At 36.3% G+C, this 22,100-nt stretch overlaps 1 protein-coding gene and 1 long non-coding RNA gene across 5 annotated transcripts in view; one reads left to right on the forward strand and one right to left on the reverse strand.

Moving 5' to 3' along the window:
- Positions 1–16,019, forward strand: part of LOC110308243 — a 64,069-nt gene extending 48,050 nt beyond the window's left edge. For 2 of the 3 annotated variants that reach the window (XR_003835429.1, XR_003835431.1), the window contains exons 3-5: positions 13,462–13,522; positions 14,777–14,940; positions 15,892–16,019. This is a non-coding gene — a long non-coding RNA (uncharacterized LOC110308243). Of the gene's footprint in view, positions 1–2,880; positions 2,898–13,461; positions 13,523–14,776; positions 14,941–15,891 lie in introns of all 3 variants that reach the window. The other variant, XR_003835430.1, reaches the window with a different exon arrangement.
- Positions 1–22,100, reverse strand: part of Scn9a (sodium voltage-gated channel alpha subunit 9) — a 152,273-nt gene that overhangs the window by 10,417 nt on the left and 119,756 nt on the right. For both annotated transcript variants that reach the window (XM_021180644.2, XM_021180636.2), the window contains exons 19-24: positions 19,966–20,120; positions 16,300–16,473; positions 12,667–12,789; positions 5,668–5,949; positions 4,951–5,004; positions 4,035–4,172 (exon numbers count right to left, since the gene is read on the reverse strand). In XM_021180644.2, coding sequence (XP_021036303.1) covers positions 4,035–4,172; positions 4,951–5,004; positions 5,668–5,949; positions 12,667–12,789; positions 16,300–16,473; positions 19,966–20,120 — 926 coding nt within the window. The remainder of the gene's footprint in view (positions 1–4,034; positions 4,173–4,950; positions 5,005–5,667; positions 5,950–12,666; positions 12,790–16,299; positions 16,474–19,965; positions 20,121–22,100) is intronic.

The following is a 22,100-nucleotide window of genomic DNA, read 5'->3' on the forward strand; positions in this document are numbered from 1 at the left end:
CCTGTGTTTGCTAGGCCCCGGCATCGTCTCACAAGAGACAGCTATATTTGGGTCCTTTCAGCAAAATCTTGCTAGTGTATGCAATGGTGTCAGCGCCCACAGTCTTTATGTCATTCATTTTGGTACTCATCTGATGACAGAGAGTTCATGCTAATGTTAAGAGCAGCCTTTGTCCTTAGTGCTTTTTAGTAAAATAATCTTGCACACTTTGTTTTCCCAGGGATGATATTCTGATTGCAAAATATCATGATGGGTATGGTGAATCCTAGAGGAGACTGTGCAACCCAGAGCCTCAAACTGTTGTGTTTTACTATAGACTATATAGGCCTTGTGCAAAATAGCCTCCTAGAGAAGCCAGACAGACATTCTAGTGGTCAGTTTGTCCTATCTGAATGTTCATTGGATGTCAAAGCTCTATTGCATATCAGTTAAGACTAGGTTCTTATCTTTGTTCAAATCTCATCTCTCAGTCCATATGTAAGTTTATTGATTTCCTCAATGCATTATTATTGTACTGTTATACAGTAAATACACCATTTATTTGCTGAAAGGATCAACTGAAATCATACTTGTCAAATATTTAGTGTAAAACTAGGGAAGAAAAACACCTTATAAATGTTCTATACTAAGTTGAAATGTTTCAAATTCTGAATGTTTTGAGGACTGGCATGACACCTAAAGTGGAGAATTCCATTCCTAACACAATGGCTTGGGTCTTAGTGAAAATTCAGGTACACTTCAAATTGTTTGTCAAATTACCTTCATCTCATATCTATGAATCATAAATGATTGTCTTTTTGTTTAGGCTTGGTCTCCATATCTCAGTATCTTATTATATATATTAATATTTAAAATTACAAGAAAGTATGACATCTGAAACATTGGGGCTCCAAAGTTTAGAATCAGAGGTGGTTTAGTGTAGTTCATCTTCCTCATAAGCATGTAGTTATTAAAAGGGTTGTTGTTACTTACAATTTGCACATAGGTGCCCACATTCATAGTCAACATCTGTTATCTTTCTAATTTTCCAATAACTTGAACCTATTCATAACTTACTTACTCATCTTCAGTTGTATGCTTAAGATTAATAATAGAAATTTTCAATGTCACATGAATATACTAATGATGAAGACAGTACTAACAGAGATAATGTATTGTAAAGAAAACTGGTAAAATGTGAGTGTTTTTTCCAAAGGGATTGGTAGAGCCATAAACTGTAATTAAAACATTTATATTAAAGACAGTTAAGCATCTCCCTTGAATCCCAGATTACATATGGACTGTGAACCAAATAGACATCTTCCTGTACTTGTGGTAGTAAATTCTGTGCACTGCATACATGCCAATGCATGTATATATATATATATCTATCTATATATCTATCTATATATATATATATATATATATATATATATATATATATATAGATATATATATGCTAACCTGAAACCTGGAATAATTTTTTTTTAGTAATCCTACTCCTAATTTTATAAACATCTCTTTTCCTGGAGATGGTACCCAAATCAATGTTAGTCGTCTAATCATCAATAAACCTAAGACATAGATTCTGCTATCTTGAAATGTCTAAACTCCTTGATAGAATGTCTCATTTTAATGTGTTCCCTTTACCCATTGTCATGGTGGATTATTTTGGATATTCTAAGAGCATCTCAGATGACAGATTAAACAGGATCTGGACTAACTTGTGTTTTCCTAGTCACAGGCACATTTACTATGTGTACTAAAGCCCAGATTCACAATCTGCGATTGAAAGAATTTTGGAGCTTGGTTTTTGATGAAGTTACTCTCAAGGGTCAGACTGTAAACATCACATAACCGTTCTAAAAAGTTAACTAGAGATCATTTCTCTAAATTACACACATGAGGCATCTTATGCAGTATCAGACATAACCTAATTCCAAAAATGCCAATGCTTGAATGCTATCCCTTTCTTAAAATACCCAATGACATAGCAGCTTCTACTGAGTAATATTTAATAAGGATTTTCAAATCTCCTTTCTCACAACTACAAACATCACATATTTTAAAAAATTTCTATCTTCAAATCTAAACTCCATATTAATGGAGTGAGTTTCTGGTCATCTTGAATAGTGGCCTTGTTAATAACGGCAAGTCATTATAGGCAAATATTTCTGTTCTCCTTCATGAAGATAGTCTACCCACTGATCTCTCAGTTGCTGCATCTTCTCTTTCTTACCTTCAAAAGGCAAATCAGATACCACATACAACTGCATCAGCTTCCTGACTGCTCATGTGCATCGTTGTAAATTTTTCTCATTGTGCTTTTTACTATTTTATATGTGCAGTGTATGGAATAGTAGCAGAAGATGGCCTAGTCGGCCATCACTGGGAAGAGAGGTCCCTTGGTATTGCAAACTTTATATGCCCCAATACAGGGAAATGCCAGGGCCAAGAAGCGGGAGTGGGTGGGTAGGGGCACAGGGTGGAGGGAGGGTATAGGGAACTTTTGGGATAGCATTTGAAATGTGTATAAAGAAAATATCTAATAAATAAATAAATAAGAAAAATAGTGATATTTAGTATTTGAAATTTGAGATGAAACTCAAGAAACCAAGGTGCTTAATATATTGTAATTTTGTATAAAAGCTCAAATATTTGCTCTGTTCCTTAGGACATAACACTGAAAACTTTCTTAAAATAAAATACTTAGAACTTGTTGGCAAGTTTCAAAATAAATAAAAATGATTTGATTAAATATCCAACAGATAGGAGCTACATTACTAATTCTACTTAGTCTGATGTCTGATTTGGAGTAATTTCTTGTTCTATGTGCCTTTCCTCTTTTCTATTTTTCCCAATTTTATTTGGTTACCTATTTTCATGCTTGGACAAATACAGGACCTTGTGCTCCCTAGGTAAGTGCTTTACATAGATTAGATCCCCAACTCCATATGCTCTTTCCTAGGGCATTGTAGCAACAATCAGGACAGTAATGGTTGAGTGTATGTGTTGAATCCTATTCCCTTAAAAAAATCTATGTAAATCCTAATTCCAGCACCCCGGAATGTGACATTGATTAAAGATACTGTTACTGCCTAGTGTCTTTTAATCAAAAGGAGGTCCAAGTGGAGTAGAGCAGATTCACAATAAGGTACTCATTAAACGAGGAGACAATATAGACGGGGAAAAAGAAGGCGATCGTAGATTTTCCCTGTCGCCATCCAAAATCGCAGTCTGGGCTGACAGGGACTAGGGGATAAAAGGATGGCTCCTCTTATAGAGGCCTGGAAAAACGCATGACTCCTCTAACTCTGGTATTGGACTTCTAACTTCTAGATGTGTGGGAGATAAATTACTGTTGTTTTAAGTCACATTCTTTGTTGTGTTTTATTATGACAATCAAAAGAATCTAAAGCTGATATAAAAGTTATTGAGCTCAGAAGCTAAGGAGAGTGATTCACACACACACACACACACACACACACACACAGCAGGTCTTACTTTCAGTTGTAATATTATTTCTTATGCTATAACATAAGTGACATGAGTTCAGCAGCCATATTATAAGTAACTGTCACTTAACTTCATAACACATACCCCAGAACGATGATTAGCAGGAAAAAAAGAATACCTCTGAAATAAATAAATAAAACTACTTTGAACAAAGTACCTTACTGCTTTGAGCTAGTGGTATATTTATTGTTCAGTCGTCTATAGGCAACATCAGAGAATTAATATAATGTTTAAGAATATTGTGTTTAATTATAAGTATATTTTAATAAATTTTAATATAGTAGTATATGAATAAATAATACTATAAATAAATGACAATAAATATAATAGATAATAATATGTAACTATATATAACATAATGTAATAATTTAATTAAGATTATTGATATAACATTTAAAACTACAGAACAAAATAATAAGATTATACATATATACAATTACATAGTTGACCAATTATTTTGAAAAATAAATGCAAAATAATCCATTTATATGAAGTTTTTCCTTTTTTAGTGCAATGTAGGAAACACTTAAAATACTTATCTTCTTCTTCTGTTGGTTGAAATTATCTATGATGACACCAATGAACAAGTTCAAAGTGAAGAATGAGCCAAAGATGATGAAGATGACAAAATAAATGTACATGTAGAGGCTGTATTCATATATTGGTTGTGCATTTACCTGCAGAAAAAGTCAATAGCATGTTGACAGTAACATTGATTATTTCCAGTTGTATGTGGGCTGGAAAAAGTATTTCAGAAGCACACGTATTCAGCAATAAGCACGTGCTCACACTGTATACACACACAATCTTCAAGTAATGTATAAGGACCTTATCATAAGCAGTGATTGATCTCAGATTGATAGGGCAAGTCACCAAGTAAATGACTGAAAGAATTCCTTTAATTTCCAAATAAAATTGTAAAAGTCATCATACTGGAGTCATATTGATTTTATTATGTTTCCATTGTTTATAAATATAATCTTTACTAGATTTCACAGAAACATCAAACAGCCAGTAATCTTTAAAGTTTATTGGCAAAGATAATATTGCAAAGTGTTTCAAGACATAAAATACTAAAAACTATGAATAAAAATCACTTTACTTTTATTTCGATCAACTAGTATTTGCTGCTTGTTGGTTACCAATAGCCTATGCTAAGTGCTGGATGGTGGATCCTCACAACAAATAGTGAGGGAGACACTGGATTACTTCATTTTTTTCCAGTAGACTGCTCAGAGTTGGTTGCAGAATTAGCACAATGTAGCAGACCCAGAATTTACACTGGGTCCATCTCCAAATGCTATATGCCTAAGTAATTTAAATCACTAGGGAGGCAGCTTTTCGTTGTATTTGTACATATTCATGGCTCTAGAGAACTGAAGTTCAAATTGTAAAGGTAAATCTATGGTAAATAAATAAAATTTAAGACTTACTTTTAGGTTGATCAATACTTACATTAACAGAGTCAACTGCTGCATACATAATATCCATCCATCCCTTGAATGTTGCCTATAAATACATTTAGAGAAATTGAATGTGAAACTCAGACTCTAAAATTATCATGAACAGTTTATCTATTTAACCTTCCAGTATTACTAGCAGCGTCAAATTAGTTTTGTTCTATTTAAAAATACTGAGTTAACATAAAAATGCTGTATTTTTTTTTAAATCAGAGCACCACATACATTTATTTCAGATGTGAAAACTGCTGCAATTTTTAAAAGGAAATATTCTAAACCTTTTTTCTGGAATTTCCAAATTGTTACAAATACTTGTGTATTTTACATATGAACTTTTCCTTTCCAAAAGTGGAAGAGAATTTTATCATTAGAGCAGGAAATAATTTGTCTCTATTTCTCAGGGCTTCTCAGTGCCTTTAAGAAAAAAAAATCTTCCTATTACCTTGTAAGATAAACATAGAAGTCCCATAATGACTACTTAGAAGGTAATTTGTCTGTTGATGTAGTAATGGTGACTCAAATGAAAATCAACTGTCAATTGTGGATTAATCTATCTACAAATCAAGAAAGCTGTGCTCCTTAGCTATGCTTACAGGGCACATGCTCTAAGAAAATATTAAATCTGGCATCTTAATTTCTCATTAGTAGCACATTTACACAGTGTTTTATACTCTCCATTTTGTACCAAGTATCCATGAAGAGAGTCACTTACAACTTGAAGCAGAGACAGGTAACCAAGCCCAACGTTATCGAAGTTTACTTTCAGGTTTTTCCATCGCACATTTCCACTAACATTCATCAGGGCAAAACACTCAGAACGGTTTGCAACTTGAGATACAGGAAATCGTGAGCCATCTGTGGTGTTAACACACTCATAGAACTTGCCAGCAAACAGATTGACTCCCATGATGCTGAATATTAGCCAAAATATAAGGCACACAAGAAGCACATTCATGATGGAAGGGATTGCTCCTATGAGTGCGTTGACCACTACCTGATACCCAAAAAGAAACACAAGGGTAGTTAAGAACAGTAGAAAATGACAGACACCAATGCAGAATTAAAGGTGCAAGCCCAAGCAATCAACAAGTCTACACTGAGCAACCAATATACAGTGATCAGTAGTGCACTTAGTAGTGACAAGGTATGTCATAAGCCCTGCGATTTCTGACTTACCAGTTTCATGATTAAGACAGTAAAACTACTAGCATACACAGAGGAGTAGATGCCAAGATGATATTGCACTTCAAATAAATGAAAAAATCAAAACAAACAAACAAAACAACAAATAACCCCCACCCCCAAACTCTCCAAAAAACTGATTCTGCTAAGACAAAGTCTTAAATCTACAAACTTTTGAAAAGGGAGAAACATAAATACTTAGAGAAAAACATAAGTAAAGGATATATATGTGTGTGTGTGTATTATATATATATATATATTACAGTCCCATATTCCTGAAATCACCAGCTTTTGGAAACACACTCTCCCATATAGTGAACCTATTAGTTTGTATTCGGTTAAGATAAGGCTGGGAGTCTTTTAGTGGTTTGTACGCTTTAGATTGTGATGATTCTACAAAGTGAAGATAATTTTCTTGAAATTATCTTTCTAGCTCTAAAATTAGCTTTTATGTAAGTGCTTGGCCAAGTATCCGCCGTGGGGCCACAGTGGAAGCAAGCCTGGGTGAAGCTTATGTTACTTTCTTCATTACTGCCTTTCAGACTTTTCCTTTGTTATTGATCCAGTGATTTCACTGTTTCAAATTTCCTGCACCACACCTTCTACAGTAGGTCTCTCCCCTCTGGTTTTCTTAATTATCCCATTCTTCAAAAGCCTATCTTTTATTTTACTCTTCAGTTATAGTCCACATTTGAGTACAGATGAGTTAGAACAAGATTGGTTGATAATAGCTTTGCATTTGCTTTTATTTATTTATTTTTTAATTTTGAACTTATTAAAAAGGATCTCAAGACCCTTCTAAGTGGGGACACATGTGGGCTCTCTGACCACCTGTGAGACAGTCTGACTTCCATGTATTTAGCCAGTATGGGTTCTATGATCTCTAGTGATGTTGTAGCCATTTTTAATACACAAATAAAGGGTATGATTCTGCTTCTAGAGAACTTTCTTCACTGCAAAGTCAGTGCACTGGTGATGTTTTCTTGACTCCACACTGGAAACAATAAGAATGACTGTGGAGATATTTCAGAGGCACATGAGGTGATGGAAGGAAACACATCATTATTGCTCTTCAAGGCATATTTTATCAGCTAGTACTGTAGAGGGGCTCCCCCAAAAGGCTAGGAAGAATATGGCTTTTCACCAGACTTATATCTCCACCCTCATTCATCAGTTCCCTCTTTTGATATTACCATTGACATACATTGTACCTTGTAGTCATTAGCCCCAAAGCCTTACATACTCAACTCTTTTTTTAAGGTTTTTAAGACAGTTTATTTTATTTTCCTTTTTCTTTTTCTTAGATATTTACTTTAGTTACATTTCAAATGTTGTCCCCTTTCTTGGTTTCCCCTCCAAAAACCCTCTATCCTCCTCTCCTTCCCCCTGCTCCTCAACTCACCCACACTAGCTTTCTGGCCCAGGCATTCCCCTACAATGGGGAATAGAGCATTCACAAGGGCCTCTCTTCCCATTGATGAGTGACTATACCATCCTCTGCTACATATGTAGCTAGAGCCATGAGTCCCACCATGTGTACTCTTTGGTTGGTGATTTAGTCCCAGGGAGCTCTGGGGGTACTAGCTAGTTCATATTGTTGTTCCTCCTATGGGGCTGCAAAACCCTTCAGAACCTTGGGTTCTTTCTCTGGTTCCTCCGTTGGGGACCCTGAGCTCAGTCCAATTGTTGGCTGCAAGCATTCACTCATGTATTTGTTAGGCACTGGTAAAGCCCCTCAGTAGACAGCTATATCAGGCTTCTGTCGGCAAGCACTTGTTGGACTCCACAAAAGTGTCTTGGTTTGATGATTGTATTTGGGATGGATCTCCAGGTGGGGCAGTCTCTGGATGGCCTTTCCTTCCATCTCTGCTCCACACTTTGTCTCTGTAAATCCTCCTATGGGTATTTTGTTCCCCCTTCTAAGAAAGTATCCATACTTTGGTCTTCCTTCTTCTTGAGTTTCATGTGGACTGTGAATTGTATATTGGGTATTCAGAGCTTCTGGGCTAATATCCACTTATCAATGAGTGCATAGCATGTATTTTCTTTTGTGATTGGGTTATCTCACTCAAGATGGTATTTTCCAGTTCCATCCATTTGCCCAAGAATTTCATAAATTCATTATTTTTAATAGCTGAATAGTACGCCATTGTGTAAATGTACCACATTTTCTGTATCCATTCCTCTGTTAAGGGACATCTGGGTTCTTTCCAGCTTCTGGCTATTAACAAAAAGGCTGCTATGAATATAGTGGAGCATGTGTCCTTATTACATGCTGGAGCATCTTCTGGGTATATGCCCATTAGTGGCATATTGCTGGGTACTCAGGTAGGACTATGTCCAAATTTCTGAGAAACAGCCAAACTGATTTCCAGCGTGGTTGTAACAGCTTGCAATCCCACCAGCAATGGAGGAGTGTTCTATCTCCACATCCTTGCCAGCATCGGTTGTCACCCGAGGTTTTGATCTTAGCCATTCTGACAGGTCTGAGGTTGAATCTCATGGTTGTTTTTATTTGTATCTATTGGGTTTATTGAAAGATTACTTTCTTGCTTTTTCTAGGGTGTAGTTTCCCTCCTTTTGTTGGCATTTTCCATCTATTATCCTGTGTAGGACTGGATTTGTGGAAAGATACTGTGTAAATTTGGTTTTGTCATGGAATATCTTGGTTTCTCCATTTATGGTAATTGAGAGTTTTGCTGGGTATAGTAGTCTGGGTTGGCATTTGTGTTCTCTTAGGGTCTGTATGAGATCTGCCCAGCATCTAGTTTTCATAGTCTCTGGTGAGAAGTCTGGTGTAATTCTAATAGGTCTGCCTTTACATGTTACTTGACCTTTTTCCCTTACTGCTTTTAATATTCTTCCTTTGTTTAGTGCATTTGGTGTTTTGATTATTATGTGAAAGGAAGAATTTCTTTTCTGGTCCAATCTATTTGGAATTCTGTATGATAATGGACATCTCTTTCTTTAGGTTGGAGAAGTTTTCTTCTATAACTTTGTTGAAGATATTTACTGGCACTCTAAGTTGGGAATCTTCATTCTCTTTTATACCTATTATCCTTAGGTTTCAGTTTCTGATTGTGTCCTGGATTTCCTGGATGTTTTGGGTTAGGAACTTTTGTATTTTGCATGTCAATGTTTTCTATGGTATCTTCTGCATCTGAGATTCTCTCTTCTGTCTCTTGTATTCTGTTGGTGATGCTTATATCTATGACTCTTGGTCTCTTTTTTTCAGTTTTCTATATCCAGTGTTGTCTCCCTTTGTGATTTCTTTATTGTTTTTAATTCCATTTTTAGATTCTGGATGGGTTTGTTCAGTTTCTTCACCTATTTGGTTGTGTTTTCCTGTAGTTTGTTAAGGGAATTTTTGTGTTTCCTCTTAAAGGTCTCCTACCTGTTTGTGTTCTTTTGTATTTCTTTATTATGTCCTTTTTCTATTCCTCTATCATCATCATGAGACGTGATTTTAAATCAGAATCTTGCTTTTCTGGTTTGTTGGGGTAACCAGGGTTTGTTGTGGTGGAATAACTGGATTCTGATGATGCCATGTAGTCTTGGTTTCTGTTGCTTATGTTCTTGTGCTTGCCTTTCTCTATTTAGTTATCTCTGGTGTTAGCTAGTCTTGCTTTCTCTGATTTTGGCTTGTTCTTCCTGCAAGCCTGTGTGTCAATACTCCCGGTAGACCAGTTCTCTCTGCAAAGAATTTGGATATGGAGAGCTGTGCTACAGGGTCAGCTCTGGGGTGCAGATAGAGATCAGAAGGATCCTGTACCCAGCTGATCCTTGGTTCCTGTGTCCTGATGGCTCTGTGAGGGTCCCTCTTGGGCCAGGAATTTGAAGAAAAATGGTGGTCTTACCTGTGTTTGCAGATGTGTAGGGACTCCTGGGAGACTAGCTCTCTCCTGGCACTATTTCTGTATGTAGCTTTATGGCACAAGATCAGCTCTGGGCACAGATGGAGACGGGACAACTCCTGTCCCAGGCAGTCCCTTGGTTCCTGTGTACTGAGGATTCTGGCTGGGATCCTCTGAGCAGCAGTGGTGGTCCTACCTGCACTCACAGGCCTGTCAGCACTCCTGGGAGACTCGCTCCCTCCTGGTGCTATTTGGGTATGGAAAACTCTTTCTATATAACTTATAGCATCTTAGTGACCTGTGACTTTCGACTTTCTTGGAGAGTTATGATGCCAATGTTAACACATTGCGAGATCTTAAACCATCACTAGCATACAAGTCCCTGTGGCATTCCTGTAGCATTATGTGCTAACATCTGTAGATGGTTCCACACAACGCTGTTTCCTTGACTTGGACAATTTGCTGTCTGTTGGGGCAGGATAAACTATGTACTATTATACATTTTGGTTTTTTTTTTTCCAGCACAACAGGGATATTAACATGTGTCTTAGAATTACAGGGAAGGAGCAGAGCCTTAGGACTCTGAGGAAGCTACACTCAAAAGTCTCACATCTACTGTTTCTTCATTCTCCCAAAGTACCCCTGCCTCTTGAAGAACTACTTTTCTTTTCAGGGTAAACAAACAAATATTTGGATATTATAAACATACTAAAATGTTTTGAATAAGACTTACTTGTTCTATAAAAATAAGCAAAAATCACCACTACCACCAAAAAATAAAACCAAACTAAAACCAAAACCAAAACCAAAACCAAAATCCCACCCCCCAAGTAAAACCAAAACCAAAAATAAAGCAAAAGAAAACACACCAAAAACCCTCCCTGTAAATATAGCCATGTTTTTATCAGCAAAAGAAATAGTCGTCCAGGGACAGAAATGTTCTGTTTATGGAAATACAATATATATTGCTCAAATTTGTGGGCCAATTCAGTGTGAATACAATATCAAAATATTAAAAATAATAATCAAGAAATTAACCTTAAAGTTTAAAATCCTATTTCAATCTATTTGCACAAAGTGAAATGGGAGTTTTGCATTCTTGTGTTGTTTGTGTTTTACTTAAAAGTTCTTTTGAAATAGTGATCTCTCATACACTTGGCAATCATCTACTGTATGCATGAACAGTAAAATGTTACAGTGGCACTTAAACAAGCAGAGCTAATAATACAAAGGCTGAAAATCAGATCATTCTCTGATGATTACAAGGGGATGATTAAGTCCAGAATCTGTCCTTTGGCAGGACTTAGAGTAGGCACTGGAGCGTGGTGTGTGTGTGTGTGTGTGTGTGTGTGTGTGTGTGTGTGTGTGTGTGGTGATTTCTGTGTGTGCGAACTCACACACATGTCTGGGGTATCAAAGAGAGCCAGGTTCCTATGAAGGCAATGTATGTTCCCTATCACAGAACTATCTTAGGCCTCTGTTTTTCTGAGATTCAGTCTCATTACATGAGCTAGGGAAGTCTCTAAATCATGACCTTCTTTTCTCAGCTTTTGGGTGTAGCTGGAAAGGCTGAGTTAGAAGTCTGCATTTATAAATAACCAATCCCTAGGCAATGCTGATAGTTTGCCAGTATTCATATATTTAAAATGAATGAGCCAGATGTGCCTCCATGTTAAACTGCTCAGAGATTGCAAGTAGAAGTAAATGTCTATAATATGATGAGGGTTTTGGGCATATGGTCAAAGATAAAAGGATGTTTGGTTCTGTCTTGTCTTAGACAGACAAGGCAAATCCAAATTTAGTTTTCTGGTCAGAGGTATTTGTATTGATAACTGCTATACTGAAGTTGGTGAATTGGGGCTCAAAACAAGAAATAGAAACACTCCAATGTGAGAGAACAATGTGTGAAAATCAGGCATAAACCTGAGGAAGAAGAAATTCAAGATGAATAGCAACAAATGACTTGTGCTAAATGCAGGAAAAATAGGTATTGTACTCTGGGTTTTATGAAGGAGTTATTGATTTGAAACATCCATTAAAACCAGGTTGACTGTAGTTTCTGTTTACTTCACTTTGTTTCTATGGAATGACTCTGTTTGGGGGGCTATTATGCAGCATATGGCAAAGGAACTTAACTCCTGGGGCTTAGATTTCTTTAAGTGCAATTTTGGTATAATGCCACTAGTTTTGAATCATTATTTTGAGCATGAATTAGACTCAATGGCTAATGTTAACCCAACTTCTTGTCCTTTCTTATGTTCCCTACCTAAGTTTGTTCTGTAATCAAAAATCATTTAGACATTTGATGAGGCAAACTATTGATGTGTATATGAGAAGTCGTATCACGATGAATGGTGATTCCATCCTTCAATTCTAGTATAGGATAATCTCCATTTTGAAAAGAAAGGCCTTTTATTAGTTATTAAATATATGAATATTTTTATCCATATTATATAAAGGAAGGACTATAGTATCATCTGTTACTTTGTAACTTGGTAGGCCCTCTAAAAGTCTGTGCGTCCTTATTCTATATAACCATATCACATGTGTTTGCATATGCTCATGGACATATACAGTGATAGTCCATAATAACTGTACACTCGTTTGATAATTATTTCAAACCATAATTTAAAAAAAATAAGAATTTTACATTAAGGAGTTTGGTATTTTCTTACCCTCATTCCTTCAAATCTAGACAAAGCTCTTAGGGGTCTTAGGGCCCTCAGTGTCCGTAGAGATTTAATGGGGCCAAGGTCTGAGTAGCCAAGAGTGTTGGCTACTAAAGTAACTAGAGACACCTGCAAAAAATGACATTCTCAGTAAGGATTTTAATGATGTGACAAAACACAATGAAAATTCAGTTATAAATTGCACAAAGAAAAAGCAACAAGAATGTAATTTGATATGAATTGGCCCTCCCCATAATAGGTAAGAAGGAAGTTTTTTTGGAAAAAGAAAATAGAATTCTTGGAAGATTAATCAAAAGAGGAAATAATGGAAGGAAGAAAGATTACTTATTACCACACTTAAGTAGAAACAACATCTACAATTTTTGTATTTCATAATTACTGGATATCTAATTGTTTATTAAATGTGAACCTTAATAACAGTGCCCAATACATTTTCTATTAAAATGAAACCCATGGCATACTTTAGTGTGCTTCCAAAGCTGTAAATAAAAGTATGTTAAAAACTTAAGTAGATCTAAACATGATTATAGCCTGTATTTGAAAGCCATCTGAAGATTCATGACTGAGATGGGAACAACTTCAAAATAAGAGTGTTTACAGCCTTTGATTTGTCAATATTTTCACAAAAGATCTGACTGTAATAATTTACGGATGGAATTTTGAATTATATTGAAAATACAGTGAGACTGGATGACTCACGGCTTAGCCTTCAACCTAAAGACATAGGTTGGCCTAGCAACCATGATGATGATGCTACAGGAATGTGTACTCTTTCCACAGATCATCTCAAAAGAAAGAACACTTGCAGAAAAGAAACCAACATCCATTTTGGAACAGAACAGTGAGTTCCCAGCACTTTCTGTCTCTGAGTAATTTCCGTTTACTATTTACTGCAGCAGGCACTGTGTCTGAGAACAGTGCTTTCAACACAAGCTAATGCCATGTCAAAGAGACAAAGTATTTCTAGAGAAGAGTGAATTCAGGTCAATTTCTACTGAAAAGTTTAGAGAAAAAAACCTTCACTCCTTAGACATTCACGGCTGCTGCCTAAGACAGGCATCTTGCTCTGTGGAATTGATGTCCTCGTGAGGTCATATCAGACTATCCCACTAAACAGAGCATACATTTTTAATAACCTATAGCTCATAGGACTCATTACTCTTCTCACTCCTAAACTGATTCAGTCACGCATGCCCCTCATTTCCCACTTAAGTCCACTTAAGTAAAAAAGCATGCTCTCTTTTTCATAAGAGAGAGTCTAAAAATGTTATATACAAGTTGCACAGTCTTTAATGAAATAGAATAGTCTTTCAAGCTGATGCTGAATGTTCTGAGAGTGAATATGTGATAATCTTGAGGAGACACTATAAATGGGAACCTATGGACATGCCCCCACACCTATATTGTTTGTTTTTAATGTTAGAAGTATTTCCTTTATTTTTTGAGATCATCATAATGAAATCATTTCCCACTGCAATTTCCTCCCTCCAAACCATCTCATATTGATAAATCCGCCTGCCTTCATCACAGACTTTAAAGCCATTTTGTAGTGAAGATAAGGTAGATTCATTCTTGTTTATAATTAAAATTGTCTCTCAATGTTGGGCTATGCCCCACCTGGAACCTTCACTACAAATAGTTCTATGCTGCTTATTCCAGGAAATGGCAATCATGCCTTTTGTTTAAAAAGGTTATTATGACAATTACCTTATTATGAGCACTTGTAATCATCTCTTTATTTCAGGAAATTGTTATATTCAGTTTCTGTAACACCACCTATTTGTCTGACAAATTCCCTATTTGGAAAGCCCCTACTCCTGGACTGTAAAAATCCTTATCTCATCATTTCCAGTGATGATCTCTTGAACCCCACTTTTAGGGAGACACAAGCTATGTACACATTTTAAAAAAGCTGGTTTCAGTTAATTGCTTGCTATAATTACTTTGGCCATGATAATTTGGGTCAATGATCTCTTTTCTGTGGGTTTTGAGAAAAACCCCTCCTCTCTCTTTTTTACCAATTGTTACATATGTGTGTATGTGTGTGTTTGCACATGAACACACATGCATACTCCTTAATACATATATATTCTAGGAATGTTAGTGACTACACCAGAAAACTTTATCAACATGACTGCCTAAATTTGTGAGCTGAACAAAGAAAACAGCAATAGATGTTCTAATGTGGACTATGTTGGAGGAGAGCTAGAAGCTCAGTGACCCTCAACCCTACACAAAGAACTACAGACTACTAAGAAGGTAAGAAACTTGGGGAGTAATTAGTGTATATTCATATAAAATTGTCAACAAATTAAAATAATGAGGAAGTAATGACACAAACTTGCCATCTCTTCCTCCTTTAGTTTTTTGTGATGAATATTGAACATAGTGCTTTACCCATGGTAGGCAGACACTCTACAATTGAGTTCTGTCCCTAGCCTCCAAATCATTTTTCCTATGTTGAATAACATGTAAATTAAAGTATTTTTATGCATTTTCATCATCCAAGTCCTAAAATGTTCTCTGCATTTATTGAAGCAATTAGTGGCAACTTCTGTGCTTCACTGGCCTTCTGGAGTGGACAGTAGTTGAATGTTTGAGAAAAGGAGACTCATTTTGGTTTTCTCCAGCATTATGATTGAGATAAATATTCTCTAGGCTTTCCTTATCTCTAGCATAGAATTAGTCTTAATCTTGATTTTTTTTTAACCAGTTTTAACCACTACATGAGACAACTTGAATGTTTCTCCTTTATCTGGGAAATTAATGTTGTGAAAATTAGCACCCTGTCTTTTAGAAGACTCATCTGCCCTTTTCTTTATCACTCAAGGATCCTCTGGTCTTCCTTCTTCCCTCCCTCCCACCCTCCTTTCTTTCTTTCTTTCTTTCTTTCTTTCTTTCTTTCTTTCTTTCTTTCTTTCTTTCTTTCTTTCTTTCTTTCTTTCCATCTTTCTTTTCTTCTCTCTCTCTCTTTCTCTTCTCTCCTCTTCCTTCCTTCCTCCCTTCCTTCCTTCCTTCCTTCCTTCCTTCCTTCCTTCCTTCCTTCCTTCCTTCCTTCCTTCCTTCCTTCCTTCCTTCCTTCCTTCTGTCAATGTTACCTAGAGTGATATTCAAATCATGTGCATTTTAAAGAAAATTATTTTTTGAATTACGTGCGACTATTTTACCAACATGTATGCCTTCTCACCATGTGTTTGTGTTGCCACATAGGTCAGAAGAGGGCATCTGTAGCAGGAGTTACAGAGTGCTGTGAGTCACTTAGAGAGTCTGGGTATCGAACTTGGTCCTCTGGAAGGAAATTCAGTGCCATAACCATTGAACCATCTCTCCAGTGTCAAATCAGGTAGTTTTAAAACTATGGTTTTGTTTGATTTTTGGGAATCATATGCAAAGTTACAAGTATTAGATAGAGTTGTATGGAAGAGAAGTTACAGTGGTTGAAAGATTACTGATCTATTTATCACAGACAGATTTCAGTGACTATATTAATATTCTTAAAAACATAAATTTCTGGCCTTAAAGTAAAGAAAGATGACAGGATGGTAATCTAGAAAAGCACCAATGAAAACAGAACACTTAGAATAAATCACCCTTTAAACTTTATTCTAAAATACTTACATCAACAATTAAGAAGTCCAGCCAACACCAGGCATTAGTGAAATATGTTTTATACCCATATGCCACCCATTTTAGAAGCATTTCCAGAATGAAGATGTAGGTGAATATCTTGTCAGCATACTCCAGGATAATCTTAATGGTCTTTTTCTTTTCAATATATATATCCTCAAAAGCCTGTGGAAACATTCACATTTCAGTTTATGTGTAATGTTAAATTTATATTTCACTGGAGAAGAGGAAATTACAATTCTGATAGAGACATCACATAAAATAATGGTGTGAAAACAACTTGGCTAGCCTTCCTCTGGTTTGCAGCTCCTGCATGAAATTTACTTCTAACATCCTTTTCCATTGTTACAGAGAAGCTGAGGAATGAAATTACATACAGTCTTCTGAAAATATCATGGTTTCCAAAGCCTAAGGTCTCGGTCTCTCTCTCTCTCTCTCCTTTCTTTCTCTCTTTCTTTCTTTTCTTTCTCTCACTTTTTTTTCACATCACCTGGCTGTTCTTTTCTCCTTTCAAATGGAAAGAGTCCTGATCCTTTTCAGACTTTATTCCTGGGTCAGCCCCTCTTGTAAACCTTTGTAATACTACACTCTAATTCACACCCACCAATTAGGTTAGGAACCTCCTTTGGCTCTTGCTCCATGCTAGTAGGATTTACCCTCTTCAAAAACTTTTAAGAAAATGACAAGGGTAAGATAGGATACTCACAGCCTGAAGCTCTTTGGGAAATATTTCAAATACATTTAGAGAGTTGAAGTAATGGGGGTATTTTAAATGGCCACTGATCAAAATAGGTCTGAATTACATGAGGTTTTCTCTTTCATATGGAAGCACTAATCACCTTGGAGGAAGAAATGAGAGCTAAATAACATAGCTTTAGTGATTAACATTGTATTTCCTGTCCGTGGTTATGGACTTGATCAGTTCTTATCCCTCCTCATTGCCAAATCTGTGTCAATACTTTAAAAATCATCATTAGCACATTTCTTTCAATGGTTGACAGCAATACTGATGCAAAACAAGAATCTAGGTTAGAAAGAATGTGCAGGCCCACTAAGATGCACAACCCTTGTGGGCCTTCTGAAAGTAAGCAGGGTGGAGGTGGGGATGGCATGGGGTAGGGAAGAAGTCTATCTCTCAAGACTTTCCTGTGCCTTTCTCCAAGTTCAAGAGGAGTTATGAAAACCACCCAAGCAGAATATGTAACTCCAAAACATGGCAAGAAAGGGGTTTGGTGTCAAAGAAGAAGTCTGCTCTTAGAATTGGGGTACAGGTTCAGAGAGAGGAGTATTGAGTCTTGGTAATGAGATAAGATGCTCCATTCAGAAGACCTCACTGTGATTGAACCAGGCAGCAGACTCAGATGCAGGGTCTCTGTTTGCAGGGTGAACTTTGTGGATGTGGAAACATAAAGGCAAGGGGAGAGTTGGGGCTTAGGCTTCACTGCTCCCCATTTCAGGTTCTGTTTGTTTCTCCTTTCCTTTTTGGTGTGCTCTCCTATGTCTGGGTTATAGAAGGGGCTTTGAAATTATAACGTGGACATTTACTATATTTGAGATATGAGGAAACATTTTAAACTCTGTACTCAGTGTTCTTGTTTGTTAAATGATAAAATTTTATATTTTCTCAGAATGATTTTGGGGATTTTATGAAAGAAATGTATGTTGAAATTATAAAATATGGTATTTTTCTATATTATAGCTATTATTTGCATTTATTTAATAGACAGGAATCTCAAAATCTTCATTATCATACTAGGAAAACTCCTTGAGCAAAGCCACCAATAATTGCAAAGCTGTTTCCTTTCTTCGTGTGATTCTTTTAATTCAGTTGATATGACTTCCTCCAAAATATCAGTCTCCTTTTTTGGACATTCTGAGCAAAAGTTTCTTTAAAACTTTAACCTTTTAAATATATTCTTTAGTGTCTGGGTTTGGTGGCTGTTTGTGGGATGGGTCCACAATGCCAGAAAGATTTTGTTGAAGGGACCCTGTTATAGCTGTCTCTTGTATGGCTATGCCGGGGCTGGCAAATACAGAAATGGATGCTCACAGTCATCTATAAGATGGAACACAGGGCCCTCAATGGAGAAGCTAGAGAAAGCACCCAAGGAGCTGAAGTGGTCTGCAACCCTATAGGTGGAACAACAATATGAACTAACCAGTACCCCCAGAGCTGCATATGTAGCAGAAGATGGCTTAGTCGGCCAGCACTGGGAAGAGAGGCCCCTTGGTATTGAAAACTTTATATGCCCCAATATAGGGGAATGCCAGGGCCAAGAAGCGGGAGTGGGTGGGTAGGGGAGCAGGGCGGAGGGAGGGTATAGGGAACTTTCGAGATAGCATTTGAAATGTATATAAAGAAAATATCTAATTAAAAAATGTCTTCTTCTAAAATAAATAAATAAATAAATAAATAAATAAATAAATAAATAATCTTTAAAATAACTGGCCATATATGATTTAGAATAAGATAAAGCTGGGAGACTTTATTAGTTATTAAGAGTATGAGCTATAGTAGGTAGTATTAGGGTCCTGATTTCCATTTTGAAGACACATTCTATTTTTAATGTTTAAAAGACTAGACTTGTTAAGAAAGGCATTACTTTGAGGACCCTGACTGTTCTCATATAGTATATCAAGAATACAGGGTTCCCCCCAAAAAGGCACAGAGAGAGAATTTACAAGTTTTTCTCCATAATAAATATAAATTTAAAAACTATCAGTAAATTATTTTCAAATAGCATTTAATATTATATCAAAAAATCATTCATCATGACCATGTTGGTTTCATTTCACAGATGCAGGTTAGTTCAATTTATGTAAATACATGTAATTCATCATATAAATCAACTCAGACATAAATCACATTAATTCTTCAATAAACAAAGAAAGGATCTTGGACAAAATCCAAAATGCCTTCATGGTAAAAATCGGGATGGAGGTAGTATCCCTCAACATAATAAGTACTATGCATTTACAAACTGTTAGTCAGCATCACACTAAAGATAGGAGAACTCAGGAAGACCACAAGCCCACTCTTTTGTATTCCCATACAATGCAGCTTTTGGAATACCTTCTTAATCAATATGGCAAAAGAAGGAAATAAAAGCGATGCAAATAGGAAATAAGAGGTCAAAGAACCCCGATTTGCCGGTGATTTTGACTCTATAGCAAACTAGCCTTACAGACTCTACTACAAAATGCTCAAAGTTGATAAGCATTTCAAACACCATGGCGGAATACAAAATTAACACCCAAAGATCAATAGCTTTGGGGCTGGAGAGATGACTCAGAGGTTAAGAACATAATGCTCTTGTGGAAGACCTGGATTTGGCTCACAGCATCCACAGGGGTGACTCACACTGGGTGACTCCAGTTCCGATGAATCAGATGACCCTTTCTGGCACCTGTGGGCAGTTTTTGCACCCTCACATGCGTGCACATGCAACTCAATTATTAAAAACTAAAATGAATCTTGAGTCAGTGGTCTTTTTATATGCCAGTGACAGTAATGCTGAGGAAGAAATCAGAAGGAACCATGTTTATGATAGCCTACCGATTAACCTTCAGCAAAGTTTGCCATACTTACCTTCCTTTGTGTGTGTGTGTGTGTGTGTAAAGATATTAACTTGTGAGTCCACTTATCAGCTCACTTACCAGAGCTCCACTGCTGAGCAGGATCATGAGAACAATGAAGCTTTCAAACCAGCTGTGCTCCACTATCCTGTAGCAGGTCTTCCGGATGGTCCACCAAACTTTCCCTTTCCCGGAGTCTATGTTAACTTGGCAGCATGGAAATCTCCGCACACAGCCTGGCAAGAAGGACATGTGTAGAACACCTTGACACTCAGAGTAAAAGTTTTGAATGCATCATTTAGGGACTACCTTCACCCACATTACATCGTTTCTTTTTTCCTAATGCGGCAGGACCTTCTTTTCATTGTCAAATTTTGATGACATTCTTTTAGTATCCATCAATGATTTTTTTAACACAATGCATTATCATGTGTAATTTTCTAATTTCTTGATTTCTTCTACACCATTTAAATTATTTAATGGGGAAACGAATGAATGAGACATTTGTAACACTGAGGCAAATTATTTTTAAGGCTTTCTTGGCCGACAGAGAATATAATTGGACACATTTCTACTCCTGAGTTTAAAACTTTTTGGAGGGACTGGAAGTGTGGTTCAGTTGGAAGAGTTTTTGCCAAGCAAGTAGGGAGATAAGCTTGGTCTCCAGAACTGCATACAGTCACGTGGGGGTGGTGAATCTGCATATCTGATATCCAAGCAGGAGAATCAGCAGTTCAATGATATAATTTGTAATATATGGAATTTGATGGAATAAACGCAAACACAAGATAAAACATTTTGAGCAACAGCATAATATTCTCAATAATATTGGAAAAAGTAATAGGAAGTGTTAACATTAAGACAAAAAGGCAAACATTATAAGAAAATGCAAATAAATATATAGCAATCTGCTCTAAGTTTGAAAGATTTGAGTTGGACCTCTTATATTAAAACTATCTTGCTATGAAAAACTAAGGAAAATTTTATTTAAAATGTTTATGCTTATTCATTTATTTTTACACCAAGTATTTTAGTGTGTCCTTGTATACAGCTTCATCTCCACAGAGAATTGGCTTTTGATTTTATTTAGGTTAAATAGGCACAGATATTAATGAAATAAATGGATAAAGCAATTAAAATAACAGATATGTAGAGGCCATCTTGGAAGGATGGGAGAAGTTCACATAACCCGGTTTGTATATTAAAAAGAGCTGGGAAGAGGTTTCCTGGAAGAGACAGAGCCTGAAATGAATGAATTTATCAGTAGCAGAAAGAGTTTGGTTTAAAAAAAAAAGCCAGAGTTTGGAAGGAGATCCATTACAAAAGTACAATAAAGAAGTTCATTTGTGGGAATTACAACAGTTCAGAATTATGAAAGCCATATTCTTAGAAGTGAGTGTGAGAGAATTTGGACAGATTACAAAGCAATTGCATTTTGCTTCTAAAAATTAGATCATATAGATCAAAATTGAGGAGTAAGCGATGGTTATAAGGAAGGAATTTTATAGGCAGCCTCGCTAGACATCGTCAATAGAATATGGTGCTGGTCAGTGGAAGAGAAGCTCAAACCCATAGAACTTATAAGGTTCTAACACAGCATCTTCATCAAGGGGAAAGAGAAATGAAAGCAACAGCAGATTCAAGACATTCATCTTGTATCATCAGCAGGATTTAGTGACTAAGTGAAGGTCATAAAAATATGAGCTGCTTTGAAGGGTAATGAGCTAGAGATTATGATAAAACTTCTGAATGTTGGTATATGGTAAAGATTTGAGGTCTGAATCTGAAGTTCAGAGGGAAAATGTGAGGCAGAAATTATTAGGATAAATATACCAGAGACCAGGACCATTTCATGAGATCCCACAAACAAAATATTGAAGAATGGTTCACATCTAGAACATTTTGTGACAATACCACTAGGGGATAAGGACAAGATACATGGTGTGCTGAAACCATATTGGTTCATGAAAACTCCCTGGGAAACTTTCAGAAAAATTTTAAATGTTTTGTTTAAAGTCACCATTGTAAGAGATTAAGGTAACTAAATGTAGAAGTCAATACTTTCTAAATAGAGTTAAGAATCTATCACTTCCTAATTATCATTCTCTATCTCATACTCTTCATGCTACATTATATTTTTTGTTTTTTTTGAATGGTGGATCATATCATGCTACTTGGCTTCTGTATCATACCCTCCACAAGGTCACAGCCATGGT

Source organism: Mus caroli, chromosome 2, assembly GCF_900094665.2.
Source record: "Mus caroli chromosome 2, CAROLI_EIJ_v1.1, whole genome shotgun sequence".
NCBI classification, from domain to species: Eukaryota; Metazoa; Chordata; class Mammalia; order Rodentia; family Muridae; genus Mus; species Mus caroli.